This window comes from Rousettus aegyptiacus, unplaced genomic scaffold (assembly GCF_014176215.1).
Source record: "Rousettus aegyptiacus isolate mRouAeg1 unplaced genomic scaffold, mRouAeg1.p scaffold_m13_p_14, whole genome shotgun sequence".
NCBI lineage: Eukaryota > Metazoa > Chordata > Mammalia > Chiroptera > Pteropodidae > Rousettus > Rousettus aegyptiacus.
The window spans coordinates 33,055,204-33,070,177 of record NW_023416289.1 but is presented as its reverse complement, the minus strand read 5'-3'; the positions used below and the strand labels follow the sequence as shown (position 1 = coordinate 33,070,177).

Below are 14,974 nucleotides of genomic sequence, written 5' to 3'. Positions count from 1 at the left end.
CGGATAGTGACTCCCAGAAAGACTAGCAACATAATATGAGAAGCTCAGAGGAGGCGCTGCCCCAGGCTTCCTTGAGTACGTAACAGCTGAAGACTTTTGCTAGTCGAAAACGAGAGATGTTCTGGGTAGGAGGAACTACTGTTCATGCAAAGGCCAAGAACCAGTGGTCAAATGCGTCAACTAAAAAGATCACGTGTGTAGGGTTGGTCTCTTTCCTTTCTGTGACACAGCTGGCCCTATTTTTGGTAGTCCTCAAAATGTTTTATTATGCGAATATTTTAAACAATATGCAACGGTAGAGGTTGCATATTGGGGCAGTGAACCATTACTGTCTGTGGCCTCACAGCAGGAGGTGCACTGCAGCCAGACAGAGAAGCTTGATTTGTATTTGCAGTTGCTCTTTAGCGCTAGCATCACCACCTCAGCTCCACCTCAGATAATCAGGCGTTAGCGTCTCATAGGAGCAACAGTCCCTGGTGCCAAAAAGGTTGGGGACTGCTGCTATAACCAATCTCCACATAGCTCTCCGCAATGACTAATATTCTACGCTTCTTGTTTCATCTATACTTCTCTTATTTTTATTTTTCTGAAGTATATTAAATTTCAGCCATCTATCAATTCATGATTCTAACAGATAAGGACTATTTAAAAGAAAATATAAAAACATTTTCAAACCCAAGAAAATTAATCTTAGTATCATCTAACACTCAGACCGTGTTCAATTTTCCCTGCCTCCGAATGTCTTTATACAATAATACTGTAAATCAGGATCTAAATAAGATCCACACATGGTATTTGGTTGGTTGGTTGGTCTTTTATTTTTTTTTCCTGTTAATTTTATTGGCTGCCTTGGTTTTTTGAGGTCCCAATCTGAATCAACACAAATAAATGCTTCTTTAAAATATTGGCTTTTGTTTGCTTCCGCACTAGAGATATGATAAAAAGAGGGTAGGAAGCTTTTTTAAAAACATTAACTTGAGTTCATATTTTGTTCAGATTTCCATAGTGTTTGCCCTTTTCTGTTCCATTCCAACCAGGATACCACATTACATTTAGTTATGTAACCTTAGGTTTCTCTGCTTGTGACAATTTCTCGCTTTCCTTGTTTTTCATGACTTCAGCAGTTTTGAGGAGTAATTTTCAGGTATTTTGTAGAATGTTGTTCATTTGGGATCTTTCCGGTTTTTTGTTTGTTTGTTTGTTTTGTTTGTTTTTTGAAAAGACCGTGGAAGTGCAATTCTCATCATATCCTATCCTATCGAGGATACATACTACCAACATGACTGACCACTATTGATGTCAACTTTGTTTTCCTGGCTAATGTAGTTTGTCAGGGTTCTCCACTATAAAATTACTTAAAACCCCCAAACTCCCTTTCTATGCTCTTTGGAAGAAAATCATTATGCACAGCCTCTTTAGGAGGTGGGGAACAAATTTCCACCTCTTTGAGAGTATAAGATCTACATAAATTATTTGGAATTCTTCTGCACAGATTTTCCTATTCTCCCTTTAATTATTAAATCACTTATATCAATATAGACTCATAGATATGTTATACTTTGGGTTACAATTCAATACTATTCCGTTGCTCAAATTGGCCCAGCATTTAAAGTCTTGTCTTTTTAAATCTATGCATTTCCTTACCCCTGCCTTTTTCTTCCCCCATCTCTCCTTCCTTTTTTCTCTTCCCTCCCCCCACTCTTGGCACTTCTTTTTTTTGAAGAAACTGGATCTATTGTCCTATAGGATGTCTCACATTTTGTATTTAACTACAGTATATCGATTCACTTGTTCCTCACTGCCCTTCCCTGGTTTTTTATATATTGTAGTGACAGCTAGATGCTTGATTCAATTTAGGTTTAATTTGGTGTAAGACTACTTCATAGGTAATCCTGTTGCAATGTATTTCATTGTATCCTATTGTATCCCATCAGTATGTCTTGTTTTCCTTTGCCAAGATTGATCAGCAGTGTCATCCTTTTCCATCCATTTTTATGAAGCCCCATCAACCTTTAACTAATAGTTTTAGCAGCCCTTAAACATCATTACCTGAATCTATTACTTCACTAATGTATGAAATATAGTTGTCTTTGAATTTTATCATTCTTTGTAATTATTAGTGATTCATAATTTCCTCATCAGGACTTTGGTTACTTGTTCACATTCAGGAAAGACAAAGAACATGCTTCTTTCCCTATTTTATGAAAAAAAATTCAATATGAGTTGGTTCCTAGCACCCTTCAGAGGTGACCAATGACCAATGAGGTATGTGTATACATGTATCAATATAAACTTACATTTTCGAACATCTTTGATGTGCATCAAGTCATTGCAGTCATTCTTATTGTTGCTCAAAGTCTTTGGCCAGTGGTGGCCCTTCAGATTGACTCCTGAGTCCTTTTGAATAAATCCCAGGTCTTGGAGTACTCTTGCTTTCTGGCACAGGATGCCCATACTCATTTTGTGTATTTCCTGCCTCAGACCTGGAATCAGCTATTTTCCCAAGGATTCCCAGTTCCTTCTAGTCGGAAATAGTAGAGACCACATCTGGGCATTAGGGTTGCTCACTGTTCGTGGGTTGTCATTATATATACACCTTTTCTGTGAACTTGGCTATGGAAATACACATATTTCTAGAGGTCATTCTGAGATTTCCAACTCAAACGAAGGCTATGGGGTGTTTACAACTTTGATTTTATATTTGTATCTCTTCTCATTTGCATTAAAAATCTTGGTCTCCAGTAACATTAGCAAAGCTATTTATTTGCTTTAGTCTAATATATAATGAAACCACTGTTTTAACATCACTTGAAACAATTCTTATCTGAAACAATTGTGCCACTAACTTGATTTTAGTTTTGTTTGGAATTTTTACGGATTTTCTTCTTTTCCAATTGTTTAAAATTCAGATGTTTCTAGTCAAAACTACAAAACAACATTACATTCAGAAATGTCTGGCTTCTATCTGTCTTCTTTCTACCTTATTGTCTCGTGGCCTGAACTATTAGAAAGGAAGTTGTAGATATCATCCTTAATACTTCAATGCACAGCCTCTAAGAACATTCTCCCATATAACCACAATATCATCTCACCAAAGAAATTTAACGGATGCAATATTCTCCAGTATACAAACTTACCATGTTTAAATTTTCCCAGTTGTCCCAAAAGTGTACTTTAAAACATGTTTTTAAAGGTCCATGATTCAACCAAGATCCTGCATTGCATTTGGTTTTCATGTCTGTTAACCTGAAACATTCTCACCCTACCCCTATTGACTTTCTGAAGAATATGGTCTAATTGCTTTGTTCAAGGTCCCACAACTTGTATTTCACCTTGTATATCTTTGGAATAGGTTCCTGACAGTGGGATTGTTTGGCCTATGTAGCTTTGCTGGAGATTTCCCCATAGGAGTTGTTCCATACTGTATGTCCATTGTTACATCAGAGTGCTGTTTTCCTATAATCTTGCTAACAGAGTAAGCTACCAAAATTTTAGGTTTCCTTTTTCCCAGTCTGATAGCTGGGAAATGTATCAAGGTGTGATTTCAATTTGCTATTCTCTTATAATTGAGTTTGAGCATATTTTCTGAAAATTGTCCATTTACATATTTTGCCCATTTTCCTATGGACTTGGAGTTTTTCTTTTCCACTTTGATATTACGCACACGTGTTTACATGCATATATACCCTTTTAGGGTATAAGCTGCAAAAATTTATTCCTGGTTTGTCATTTCTTTTAACTTTTGCTCGTGTGTGTGTGTGTGTGTGTGTGTGTGTGCGCGCGCGTGCCATGCAAAAGTTTGTTTTTATGCTTTTGTCAATAGTTTCCTTTATTGCTTCTGGATTTTGAATCATTTCAGAAAGTTTGCCCAACTTCTAGTTTATAGAGGAATTGATCTTCATAGATTTCACATTCTGTTTGAGGGGAACAATGAAAAATAAAGTAAAACACAGTATGTTAGAAGATGCGCTATGTAGAAAAATTAAGTGGTGGGGGAAGGCCCTCATGTTCAGTAGGGAGGTGGGGGTTGGGAGCCGAGATGAAGAAAGGGAGGAGGGGGAACACTAAGGAGGCACATAGGAGAGCAAATACATAAAGACTAGGGAAGAACAGCCAGACATAGGAGAGTTAGGAGAGTGAGGGTGCTCTGGAGGCCAAGAGAGCAGTTGTGAGAAGAGAGGTGGAAAGCTAGATTCCAGATCACAAAGATATCAGATCTGCCCAATTTATAACCTTATTGCAACCTCAAATAAAACTCCCATCCATGTTTGTAGTTCTTCTGGAACCAAGCAAGTTGGGTATAAAGTTCATTTCATCTGGGAGAAAAAAATTAGCAAGAGGCAGAAAAACCTTTAAAGATAGGAACAAGATGACAGTCATTTCAGACACTAAAACGTATTACAAAGCCTGTATGATTATAACACTGTGGGGATGACACATGCAAGTCAAGGAGACAGTGGGCTTGGAGAGAACCCAGATACAGCCCAACTATGCATGGATTTTTAGTGTATAAAAAGGTGGCATCTCAAATTACCTAAAGTTTCACTTTATAAAAAGTTTAGATGGATAAAGTTTTACTTTATAAATTGAAGAATAATTCACACAGTGCAATACGCAGACCTAAAAAATACAGCTAGATGAGTTCTAACAAATCTTTATACCTGTGTAACTCCATCACTCTCAATATACACAGTTGACCCTTGAAAAATATGGCTTTGAACTGTGTAGGTCCACTTATACAAGGATGTTTTTCAATAAATAATACAGCACTCTAAATGTATTTTCTTTAATGATTTTAACACTTTTTTCTCTAGCTTACTTTATTGTAAGAACACAGTATATAATACATATAACACAAAATATGTGTTAATTGACTACGTTATTGGTAAGATTTCCTGTCAAGAGTAGGCTATTAGTAGTTAAGTTTTGGGGGAGTCAAAAGTTACACGTGAATTTTCAATTGTGTGAGAGGTCAGCAGCCCTAACACCCCACATTGTTTCGGGGTCAACAGTAATACATTTTCCACTCTAGAAAGTTTCCTTGTCTCCACCTTGGCTGATCCCTGCCACCTGCAGCTCCTTTAAGGGCAACCAATGCTCAGAGTGGATATATGTAAAGTTAGACAAAATTGGATCCATTTGCATAAATTCCAAATGGCTAAGAGATTTAAATGTAAAAAAAATAAACTAGAACAAAACTAGAAGACAATCTTATCTCCCCGCCAACCCCAGCCCAAAGCTGCACTATCTCCTTGGCCATCACATTTGGACTCAGGGCCTTTGCACACCTCACATAACAGTTACCAAGTGTGACCTTTGCTGTGTAGCCCTCTATTTAAAATTGCACCTCCTACAGCCTACTTTATTTTTCTCCATGCAGATACTAGATATTTTGCTTACTTATCTTGTCAGTGCAGTGGTCTGTTTCCCTGTCCTAGAATGACAACTCTCTTAAGATGGGGACTTTTGTCCATTTTGTTCAGTGCTGGATCCTCAGCGTTTGGAGCAGGTGCTCAATTACTTTTTGCTACGGGTGAAAGTGATAAGGGGAGTTTCAGGAGGACCTGGGGTGGGGTCAGAGTGCCCAATTCTCTTGGCTTTGGTGGGATGAAAAGACAGGGGCAAGACAGTCGACAAGAACAGCAAAACAGCCTGTGAGGCAGATGGCAGATGTGGGTAGAGACAACGGGCTGATACACTCAGCTGATGCTTTCTTCCATAATGAGAGAGGTGAGCTGTCAGGGTAAACAGATGTGACGGTCTTGACGCTTGTTTGAGCCCCCTCTTTATCTGCACAGCTGCTGCAGGATGCCTTGGGCCTGGACCCAGCGCAGCCGCCACTGGGGCAGGGGCAGGCCATGGCAGAGCTCCCCAGAGAGGGCGACTTGGCCTGGCTGCTCCCACCTGGGGAAGGGGATGGTATTAGAAAGGAGGCCTGGGCCTCCAGACCCTTGCTGGCCTCCCCAAAACACCATGGCCTATTTGTCACCAGTCTCCCTCGCTCCCCCCTAGACGCAACTCCCCCCCAGCCCTGAGTTCTGCCTGTTCCACCCAGCTCGGTCCCGCCCCCCATTCATGTCCCCCTCTCACCAGTCCCCCACAATCCCCTGTAGCTCTGGGATTCTCTCCAGCGCTTGTTTCAGCAGGTTCTCCAGTTGTTTCAGAGCCTGCCCCAGATTCTCTTTCTGCTCCTTTTCCTGGGATGCCCAGATCTGCAGCAGCTCTGCAGGTTAAGAAGTCCAGGAGGCAGCATTGAGTCCTCTGGTTCTTTGCAGCCAGTGGATGCCAAGTAAGTCTCCAGTCACCTAGTCTTGACCTCAGCACCTCTCCCTCCTTCCAGGTCCTCATCTCAGGGGTAAGCCCACTGCACCCCAGGCCTCATCTTGGACACCTCCTTCTCCTGACAGCCCATTAAGCTCCATGGGCCATCCCTTGGCTTCCTCCCACTTCCTTTTCAGCCCCCCACCCCTCCCCCAGCCTCCTTCTTAGGCTCCAGGCCTACAGCCTCCTACTCTGCTCCATCCTCTACTTAGCAGCCAAAGTGATCTTCTTGAAGCTTACATCTGATCTTTTCCCTCTCCTGCTTGGAACCCTCCAAAGCTCCCCAGTACTCCCAAGGCAGAGTCTAAGCTCCTTAGCTTAGTACTTGAGGGTTTACATTATATGGCTGCTGTTCACTACTCCAGAGCAAAAGCTCACCTAACCCCAGGGACCACTCTAAGACACCATCTTTCCTCTTAAAAGCTTTTCCTAGCATTCCTAACCCCACGGCTTTTTCCTCAGACTGCTGCAGCCCTTCTCTCCAGTGGTGTTTCCCACTGGGGATTGTGAATAGGTCCTGTCCCTCTCCACAGGCCCCAAACAGGCCAAGCTCAGAGCAAGAACAGACCTGCAGTGTGCTCAGACCCCTTGGGTCTGAATCTTGACTCAATCCCACCCTGTCTTACAACCTTGGGCATGACACTTGCCCTTTCTTCAGTCACTTCTGTGATCAGGTCACTATCTGAGCCACAGGCTAGTGGGCAGGAAGCGGACTGGAGCAATTGAAATGGGACCTACAGAGCTTGCTGACAGGTTGAAGGTTGGGGGGCCCTGGGAGGAATTAAGGATGACTCCAGGTTTCTGGCTTTGGCACCTGGATGAGGGTGGGGTCATTTATTGTTGGAAGGAAATCAGGCCAAAGAAAAACAAAACTGCTTTCAGAGCAGAGGAAACTAAGTCCCATTTAGACATGTTAGAGTCCATGATGCCTGTGAGGTGAGATGCAGCTGAGCTGGGTCTTGGGCTGTTCTTGCACACCGTTCCCTGCTCACTGCAGAGGGGGAAGGCAGGGAGCCCTTAACTCAAAGTCCTGAACGTGGTCTCTTCCTACTTTGCTGATGGCACCCTGATTCATTTCTCATCAATTGACCTTATTTATATATTTATCCTTTGATTCTTTGCTCTTTGATTCTACCAGCAGGATACTCCTGGGGCTGGACTGCTCTCGCCTCTCTCCCCGCTGAGCTCTAGGGCCAGTACCTGGTAGGTACCCTGTAAGTGCTTGCTGAGCAAATGTAGGAATGAATGACTTTCAGAGTTTCAGTTTCCTCATCTGTAAACTGACCCTTAATAACCCTTTCCTTCTCTCATGGTCAGGACTGGAAGAGACTGCTCACGTGCAGACAAAATGATCGCAATCTCCCTGGAGAAACAGAGTATTATTGTATGCTGTGCATTGTTCAGTGCCCTGTTTGGGTCACCTGACTCTGTCTTTCCAGCAGCTCCATAGATACTATCATTATACTTTCTCCACTGAGGAGGAAACTGAGGCACTGGGAGATCACATGACAAGAGGTGGTGCTCAGAAGAGAATCCAGGTAGTTTACTCCACAGCCCAGCTTTTAACTACTCAAGTATATTATTGGATGGTGACGAATAAGTACTTGGCAATTAGATGGGCAGCGTCACCTAGTGGTTAGGAATACACACCCATCAGGAGTCAGACTGCCTGAATTCAAATCCTAGCTCTGCTATCTGGGCAGCTGCTGAGGCCTCTGTGTCCAGGCCCCTCCTCTGTAAAGCAGGGAGGATGGCAGCACTAATGCCCCGAGATGGCTATAAAGATGAAATTAGTGAACACGCTTATAGCACAAAAGCCTCTGTGTCAGCAGTGGGTGTCATCAGATTAGTAGGGAGGCTGATGGTCCTGGGAATGGGCAGGAATGCTGGATATGGAAGCGGGGCAGGCCTACCCTGGGTGGGTGGTCCTGGCGGTAGGCTGGTCTTCATGTGGAGCAGATCTGCGCACCGGAGACTCCTCTGGTCCTGGAGAAACAGAAGATCCTGGCGGAGAGAGGTGGCCTTCGGGAGGAGCAGCTCTGGAGCCTGGAGGGATAGGGGAAAGACTGTTACCTTGGGTGGGGCAGGGGTGGGAAGACAGATCTTTGGGGACAGGCACTCACCTTCCCTGCAGGCAACCCTAGAATGTGGCTTAGCGCTATGAGGCTGGGGCCCTTTGAAGACGCAGGATGCAGCTGGTGGATAGATGGCAGGACCATGGGCAGGGGCTGTAACCTGCGGGGAGAGTCCAGGTTGGGTGGGGTACCGAGAGGGAGGCTTGGTTCCAGAGGCTCTGGGGGCTGAGAGGTGGGCTCTAGAGGTCCAGGAACTTGGAGGTGCGTCTGGGGGTGAGGATTCCAGAATGGGGCTGGGGACCTGCGGGTGGGGTCTGGCAACCTGGGAACACTGGAGGTCTGGGATTATTTTTTTGGAGTGGGCCCAGGGACTGATAGTCACCCAAGGGAGGGAATATAAGAGGGGGCCCTAATCTCACTCTCCAGGGTTGTGCCGAAGCAGGCTGCCCAGCGGAAGGTGGGGCAGGTGCCGGGCCCCCTCCTCTAGACAGCGAAGCAGCTCCTGGCTCTGGGGTGCCACTGCCTCAGATGTGGGGACCACTTTTCGCTGAACCAGAGCCAGTACCTGTGGGGAAGAAATGGGATGGAAGGAGCAGACTGAGACTACTCAGTACCATCCCTGGGAGACCTGGCCTATCCAGACCTTGCTTCCAATCCCAACTCACCTCCCCGGGGCTCCGACACAGGCGCGTCTTGCTGGCTGAGTTGCCCTTGATGAGCAGGCGGACCTGTTCCTGTGTCTCCTCCTGGACAACCAAGAGGCCACCAAAATGGCTGCTTTTCCTTTCCACCTCCCAACCTCTGGCCCTGCCCTCCCCTTTGCATAGGTCTTGCTTCCTCTTGGGAGACTCACGCTGGGCCTCTTCCCCCTGACCAGGAGGCCCAGTTCTGGATCATAAGGCCCCTAACCTCACTCTGGCCCTCTACCAGGCCCTGTCGTTTCTCCTGGAGTCCCACTTCTCACCACCAGCTGGCGCCAGTGCAGGATCCGTTGCTGTTTGGCCTGTAACTCTTGTAGCAGAAGCTGCCGCTGCCCAGCCGCCTCCTCCAGCTCCTGGCTCTGGGCAATGAGGGCCTTGAGCTCTGCCCACAGGCCACAGCCCCGGAGCCCCAGCACCAATGCCTGCCTGGGGTACAAGTAGAAGATAGCAAGGGAGGTGAAGGTGACTAAGAGGAGGGAAGATAATATCTGCAAGGAGCCACAGACAGACAGCAGGGAGGCAGAGATGGGAGCCATAGGGGCAGGAAAAGTCCAATATCCTGAGATACTAGAGAGAGAAGATGGCATAGAAGCCTCTGCTCATGGAGCCCCCTCACCTCTCACTGGATCCCAGTGTATATCTCTCCATCTCCTCCATCAGGCTCTGGAGGCGCCGGGTCAGGATCTGATGCTCCTTCAGGAGGGGGCCCCGCTGGGTGACCAGTGCACCCACAGTCTGCCAGCCCTCCTGGGGCAGGGGTACACAGTAAGGGTGGCTGTTGTCCCTGGGGCTGAGTGGATCTTGGGATGGGAAGGGGATGGAGTTTGGGCAGGGTGCCTGGGGGTCACCTGGATGAGATGCACCATGGAAGGCAGGGCTTGGCTGCAGTCTGACTGGTCTGGTACCTGGGACCTAGGGGTGGGTGAAACTGCTGAGAGAAGAGCCCTGTCTCCTTGTTTGGACTCTCGAGGGTACCCAATGCCAGCCCACCTGGGTTTGGTTCCTGGGTTTCAGTTTCACCCGCAATAGCAGGTCACTGTGCTTGGTCCTGATCCTGTCCCAGCCCACCCAACCACCTATCCTGCCTGACTGTGGAAGCACTCTACTCCACACCTGGCTATCTCTGTATCTCGGAGCCCATCCGAACTGCACAGGGACTGAACCTCTGCCTGCCGCTCCACAGCCAGGTGCTCCAAGGCGGCCAGGATGTGGCCTGGAGGGTGGTTTGTCAGCAGTGTCTAGATGGGGGAAAGGTGAAGTCAAGGCACCATAGGGGCAAGGCTGTGAGCTGGGGATGGGGCAGGGATGAAGAATCGGGTCCTGGTACCCTAAAGTTTGATCATGGGGCAGTGGGTGTGGTCTTTTCTGAGAGCTCTCCTTACCTCCACTGAGCTAAGCCACTGCTGGTAGGAAGTTCCGAAGCTGTCATCTTGAGGGGTTCTGTGAGGTTAAGTGGGGCTGAGATTGTTACAAGACACATCACTTCTCCCTCTAATGATCACCACCTCCCTGTAAAGTGGGAGCTGTCACTGTCTCCAATTTACAGATAAGGAAACAAAGTTTATCTAGGCTGCTAGACTTGAGATTCCCATTTATACCAACTTGCTGGCCTGGGGCCCTTTCACATGTGCTGCTTGCCAGCTCCCTCTTAACCCTTTCCCCTTGCTAAAGACCCTGTCCTTCCTGCCTCTCCAAAGACCCTGTCCTTCCTGCCTCTTTAGCTGGGTAGAGTGTCTCTTTTGGGTACCCAGAGCCTTTCAGGCTTCCCCACTTCTCAATAGCCCTAACCACCTGGGTTGTCACTGTTTGTGATGGGTCTGTCTCCACCTCTTCCCAGCCTGGGAGCCTTGTCAGGGAAGGTTTGGGGCTGACACAGCCCAGAAGCCATGTTCGAGGAGTTAACAGACAAGCAACTCTTCCCAAAGCTCAAGTTCTTTCAGGGTTTCTGGGGGTTGGTGGACACTCACGGGACACTGCCTCCTTTGGCCTGAGGAATCAGGAGGTTCTTCAGGAACTGGGTTCGGAGGGTGCAGGCTGTTCGGACATCACCCTGGAAAGAAGAGGATATGGCATGAGAAGGACCCAGGGATCCACCTGACCCCAGACTCTCCACCCCTTCCCCCATGCCCCAGGACTCTTACCAGGACTACAGGCTCCAAGCCCAGGGCTGCTGATGTCAAGGGTCCAAAGGTTACATCCACTTTGGCCTTCCTGGAGAAAGGAGTACAGTTGAGGCTGGGGTCCCTGGAAGGAGGGAGCTAGGAGAACAGATGTCTATGTCCTCTCCTACTGCCAGCAAAGCTAGTCACAGAGATCACTGAGTCTCAATCTCAGGGGCCACCTCCAAAATCAGGCCACTGTCATTTGCTGGCTGGATGACTGCATTAGCTTTATGGTCTCCCTGCTCTTGCTCCCTACAGGCTGTTCTCCACTTAATAGTCAATGACCCTGTTAAAACCTCAGATCATGTCACTGTTCTGCTCAAAACCCCTTCGAAACAATGTGATGTGTCCTCATCACCCTCAAAATAACAATGGGTAACAGAAACTCTTCTAAGCACTTTGCATGTTTTAACTCAGTTAACATTCTCATCATATAAAGTAGGTAATATTATCCTTATTCTATAGATCTTAGAAATTGAGGCACAAATTTTGCCTATGGTCATACAGCTATAAGTGGCCAAGCCAGGGCATGAAATCAGAGGAGAATTCCAACACCTCCATGGTGCTCTGTCCACCTCTTCAACTTCTCCTCATGCTCTCCTTCTTGCTTGCTAAACATAAGCTGACCTCTCCTCCTGGCTGTTCTTCCCACATGCCAAGCTCAGGGCCTCTGCTCTTGCTGTCTCTCTCCACAGAAATTCCTTTCCTAACTCAAATGTTACCTCCTCAGAGAGGCCTTCTCTGACCATTTTACCTAGGGTAGTATCTCCTTCTCCCCTTCATATCGTGTTTCCTTCAAAGCACTTACTTATCTCTACCTGCAATTATAGGGTTTGTTTGCTTCCAAGTTTACTATCTGTCTCCTCTGTATCAGAGTGTAAGCTTCATGAGGGCAGGGTTGTCCGCTGTTTACTGTTCTTTTCCAGCAGTAGTGTTCTAGATATACAGTTGGCACTAATCTAGGCACTGGAAATACAGGTGGTTGAGATGACAAAACTTTCTGGCCTTATGGGCTTTAAATCATAAGGAGTTGAGCTCTGAATTGTGGAACTCAAGAAGGGGTCAGGGCAGAGGTCTCTAAGGGAAATGTGTCTACTCAGTGTGGTGAAGGCTGGTTCCTGGGCACCTGAGACCCACCTCTCTGTGTCCTGCAGGCGCCTAAGCTGATTCTGTAGCCACTGCATAGGATTTTGGAGGCCACGCTGCTGTCTTCGCATGACCCCAGCTTGGGCCCGGAGAAGGAGAGCACGCCGCTGGGTGTCTTGCATGTTCTGCAGTGCCTGCTCCATGGCCATGTCTGTGGAAGGAACAGGGGTGGCCATCAGTACTTCCCCAACCTCCGTTCTGCTGCCCATATTCCCAGCCCCATGAGTCACCCTGAGCCTCAGTCTCTTGATCCATTAACTCTAGGCTCTGGTCTAATTCCTGGATCTCTGCCTGCAGGCGAGCAACAGCAGCTTCCAGCTCCAACTTCCGACATGCCTGGTGGGATCAAGTGCAGGGTCAGATGCATGGCCAGGCCAGGGTTTGGCCCAGCCTGACTGTCTTTCGTGGAGCATCCATCTCTTTATCTGCCCAGGGAGATGGCAGAGGGTTTTTCCTAAACTGTTACTGTGTCTGAACCCCTGGGCCCAGAAGAGCACTAGGGTGCTATCCTGGCCCCTCTCCTTCCTCCTGGAATTATATCACCCTCTCAACCTGTTTTGTCTCTGCACTGATGACACCACATCTCTGTCCTGGTCCTCATCTTCTCATAAGTCCCACATCTAGGAGCCCGATATCTCTTGGAAGCCTTTCTCTAGATGTCACCTGGGCTCCTTGCACATACTGGGTCCCACACTGGCCTCAGTATCTCACCCAAACTAGTTCATTCTCCCATCTACCTTCACCAGCTTTGATGTCTCATATCCATGTACCCCCCCCCCCCCCACTCTCCACCCCTTCATAGCCCCCAGCTCATGACTGTCTACCTCTGGACTGTAAACACTATGAGTGCATGGATTGCAGCTGTCTTATGATCCAGTGTCCCCAGCATCACCCAACATAAGGATGGGCTTAGAGCAGAGGACCTACAAGTCCTCTTTTTGGATGAAAGAAAATCTTGTAGCACATGCTTCTCACCTCTGGACTGCACTGGTGGCCATACCTGAGGAAATGAGGCCAGAGTTAGGGGATGATAGGGGCTTCCAGGGGGAGACTAGAAGTGTGAGTCTGTGGGTGGGGACAAGGCTGGATGGGACTAGGGAAGATAAGAAGGGATAGCTTTTAGGACCAGTTACCAGAGTAGGTTTCCCCGAATCTTCTTGACATTCCTATAGTGGAGAGGTAGGAGAAAGAGGAGTTACTGTGGGACTTCCCTGTGTCCCTTCCCCTGCCACAGTCGCCCTTATACAGATAGGCCTCACCTCTGGCTGTGCACATGCCGCAAGATATAGGCCCAGATGTCAGCCCCCTGGCCCAGACACAGCCTGTGGAAACAGCATGTAAGGGGATGCCTGGGATATCACGGAGGGTGGAAGATCCTCATTCCCGGGGTGGTGGTGATGGGGAAGGTATTTACTGGGGAATTCTCATTTCTGCCTGGAGTGAAGGTTCATACTTTTTGGGGTAAGATATTCCCTCCCAGGTGGGTAATGGAGAGGGTGGACTTCTCATTGGCTGTGGGGGTATTCTCATTCCCTGGTGAGATGCTCCCTTTCTCCTGGGAGAGGGTTATTTCCAGATGTGGGTCATCACTCCTATAGATTCAATCTCCAGTAGGGTGGTCTTTGCTGACTCGAGTCCTCACTGACTGGGCTAGAGTGGGTAGTGGGTGGCGAGGTGCTGCAGGGACAGCCTTAACTAGATTCTATTTAAAAACGGGAAGGAGGCTTCATTAACTCATGGAGGATCTTCACTAGTGCCAGGGACCTCGTAGGGGTGGAGTGTGGGGGTTACGGCCAGGACTTCCTCACTCAAACCTAGTATCCTCTTCCTGGATGCACTACACGGGGGTTCGGGGGCGGCAGGGCGGGGGTGGGGGCGGAGGGGAGAGCTCTTAGGGGTTATTCTCACTGGGGCGGAGGAGGAGGAAGGCCCGTCTTCAGTAAAGATGGGGTTCCCGCGGAGACTCTATCTCCAGGGTGGGGAGTCCTCACTCCCAGAGTGGCTCTCACCTGCGCAGCGTTGACTCCTGGGCGCGGGCTGCCTCGGGTGCCTCCATCTCCTCGGCTGCCCAACAAACTAGCTCCCGCGCTTCCTGCACTAACTCCATAACAGCGCCTCAGCTGCTGCCTCCCTAACCCTCTTAAAGCTTGGCGCCCGCCTCTGACGTCACCAGTGCGCCGACAGTGACGCCATCGATTGCCTGGCAGTCGGAGGCTTACAGGCTTTGCAGAGTAGCAGAGCTGTCCTTCATCTCATACCTCCAGGATAGATGCCGTGGAATGAAGATGGAAGGGGCGTTGAAACATGGTGGGGCCCGCTTGCATTCTGCGTCTTCCTTCTCACTACCAGCTTTTCCCTAAGAGGCAAAAGGTCCCTAATGCCTCTCTCGATTTTCTTGACAAAATGGGACTTTCATCCTAGGAGGATGAGAACCAAGAGACGATATGGCAAACTTACTGCTCTTTGATTTCAGAAACAGAGTGTCTCAGATCTGAGTGAGGGATAGCATGATACTAATATCACCTTGGCATGGTTTCTTCCAGATTCGTTTGTCCTTACCATTCCATAA

General features: G+C 47.8%; 1 protein-coding gene across 3 annotated transcripts; it reads right to left on the bottom strand.

Moving 5' to 3' along the window:
- Positions 1 to 4,802: 4,802 nt before the first annotated feature.
- Positions 4,803 to 14,556, bottom strand: HAUS5 (HAUS augmin like complex subunit 5). Of its 3 annotated transcripts, none has more exons than XM_036232128.1 (19): positions 14,415 to 14,556; positions 13,665 to 13,727; positions 13,539 to 13,571; positions 13,381 to 13,405; positions 12,636 to 12,741; positions 12,397 to 12,556; positions 11,239 to 11,308; positions 11,065 to 11,147; positions 10,480 to 10,537; positions 10,211 to 10,335; positions 9,946 to 10,009; positions 9,714 to 9,844; positions 9,361 to 9,523; positions 9,062 to 9,142; positions 8,816 to 8,961; positions 8,445 to 8,556; positions 8,231 to 8,367; positions 6,091 to 6,223; positions 4,803 to 5,904 (listed from the first exon to the last, which is right to left on the bottom strand). In XM_036232128.1, the coding sequence occupies exons 1-19, from the start codon at positions 14,510 to 14,512 to the stop codon at positions 5,518 to 5,520; spliced, it is 2,175 nt and encodes a 724-aa protein (XP_036088021.1). In that variant the 5' UTR covers positions 14,513 to 14,556; the 3' UTR covers positions 4,803 to 5,517. The 3 variants fall into 3 exon arrangements, with proteins under 3 accessions (XP_036088021.1, XP_036088022.1, XP_015975223.2); XM_036232129.1 differs by having other exon boundaries at positions 9,714 to 9,790; XM_016119737.2 differs by having other exon boundaries at positions 5,661 to 5,904; positions 8,235 to 8,367.
- Positions 14,557 to 14,974: the final 418 nt, after the last annotated feature.

What these genes read in the sequence shown, in the direction of transcription:
- HAUS5 (XM_036232128.1), bottom strand. Translation starts at nt 14,512, where the DNA reads ATGGAGTTAGTGCAGGAAGCGCGGGAGCTAGTTTGTTGGGCAGCCGAG. An exon ending in AGTGGCTTAGCTCAGTGGAG is followed by an intron (nt 10,336 to 10,479) that starts GTAAGGAGAGCT and finishes TCCCCCATCTAG; the next exon opens with ACACTGCTGACAAACCACCC. An exon ending in CGAGATACAGAGATAGCCAG is followed by an intron (nt 10,010 to 10,210) that starts GTGTGGAGTAGA and finishes ACCCACCCCTAG; the next exon opens with GTCCCAGGTACCAGACCAGT.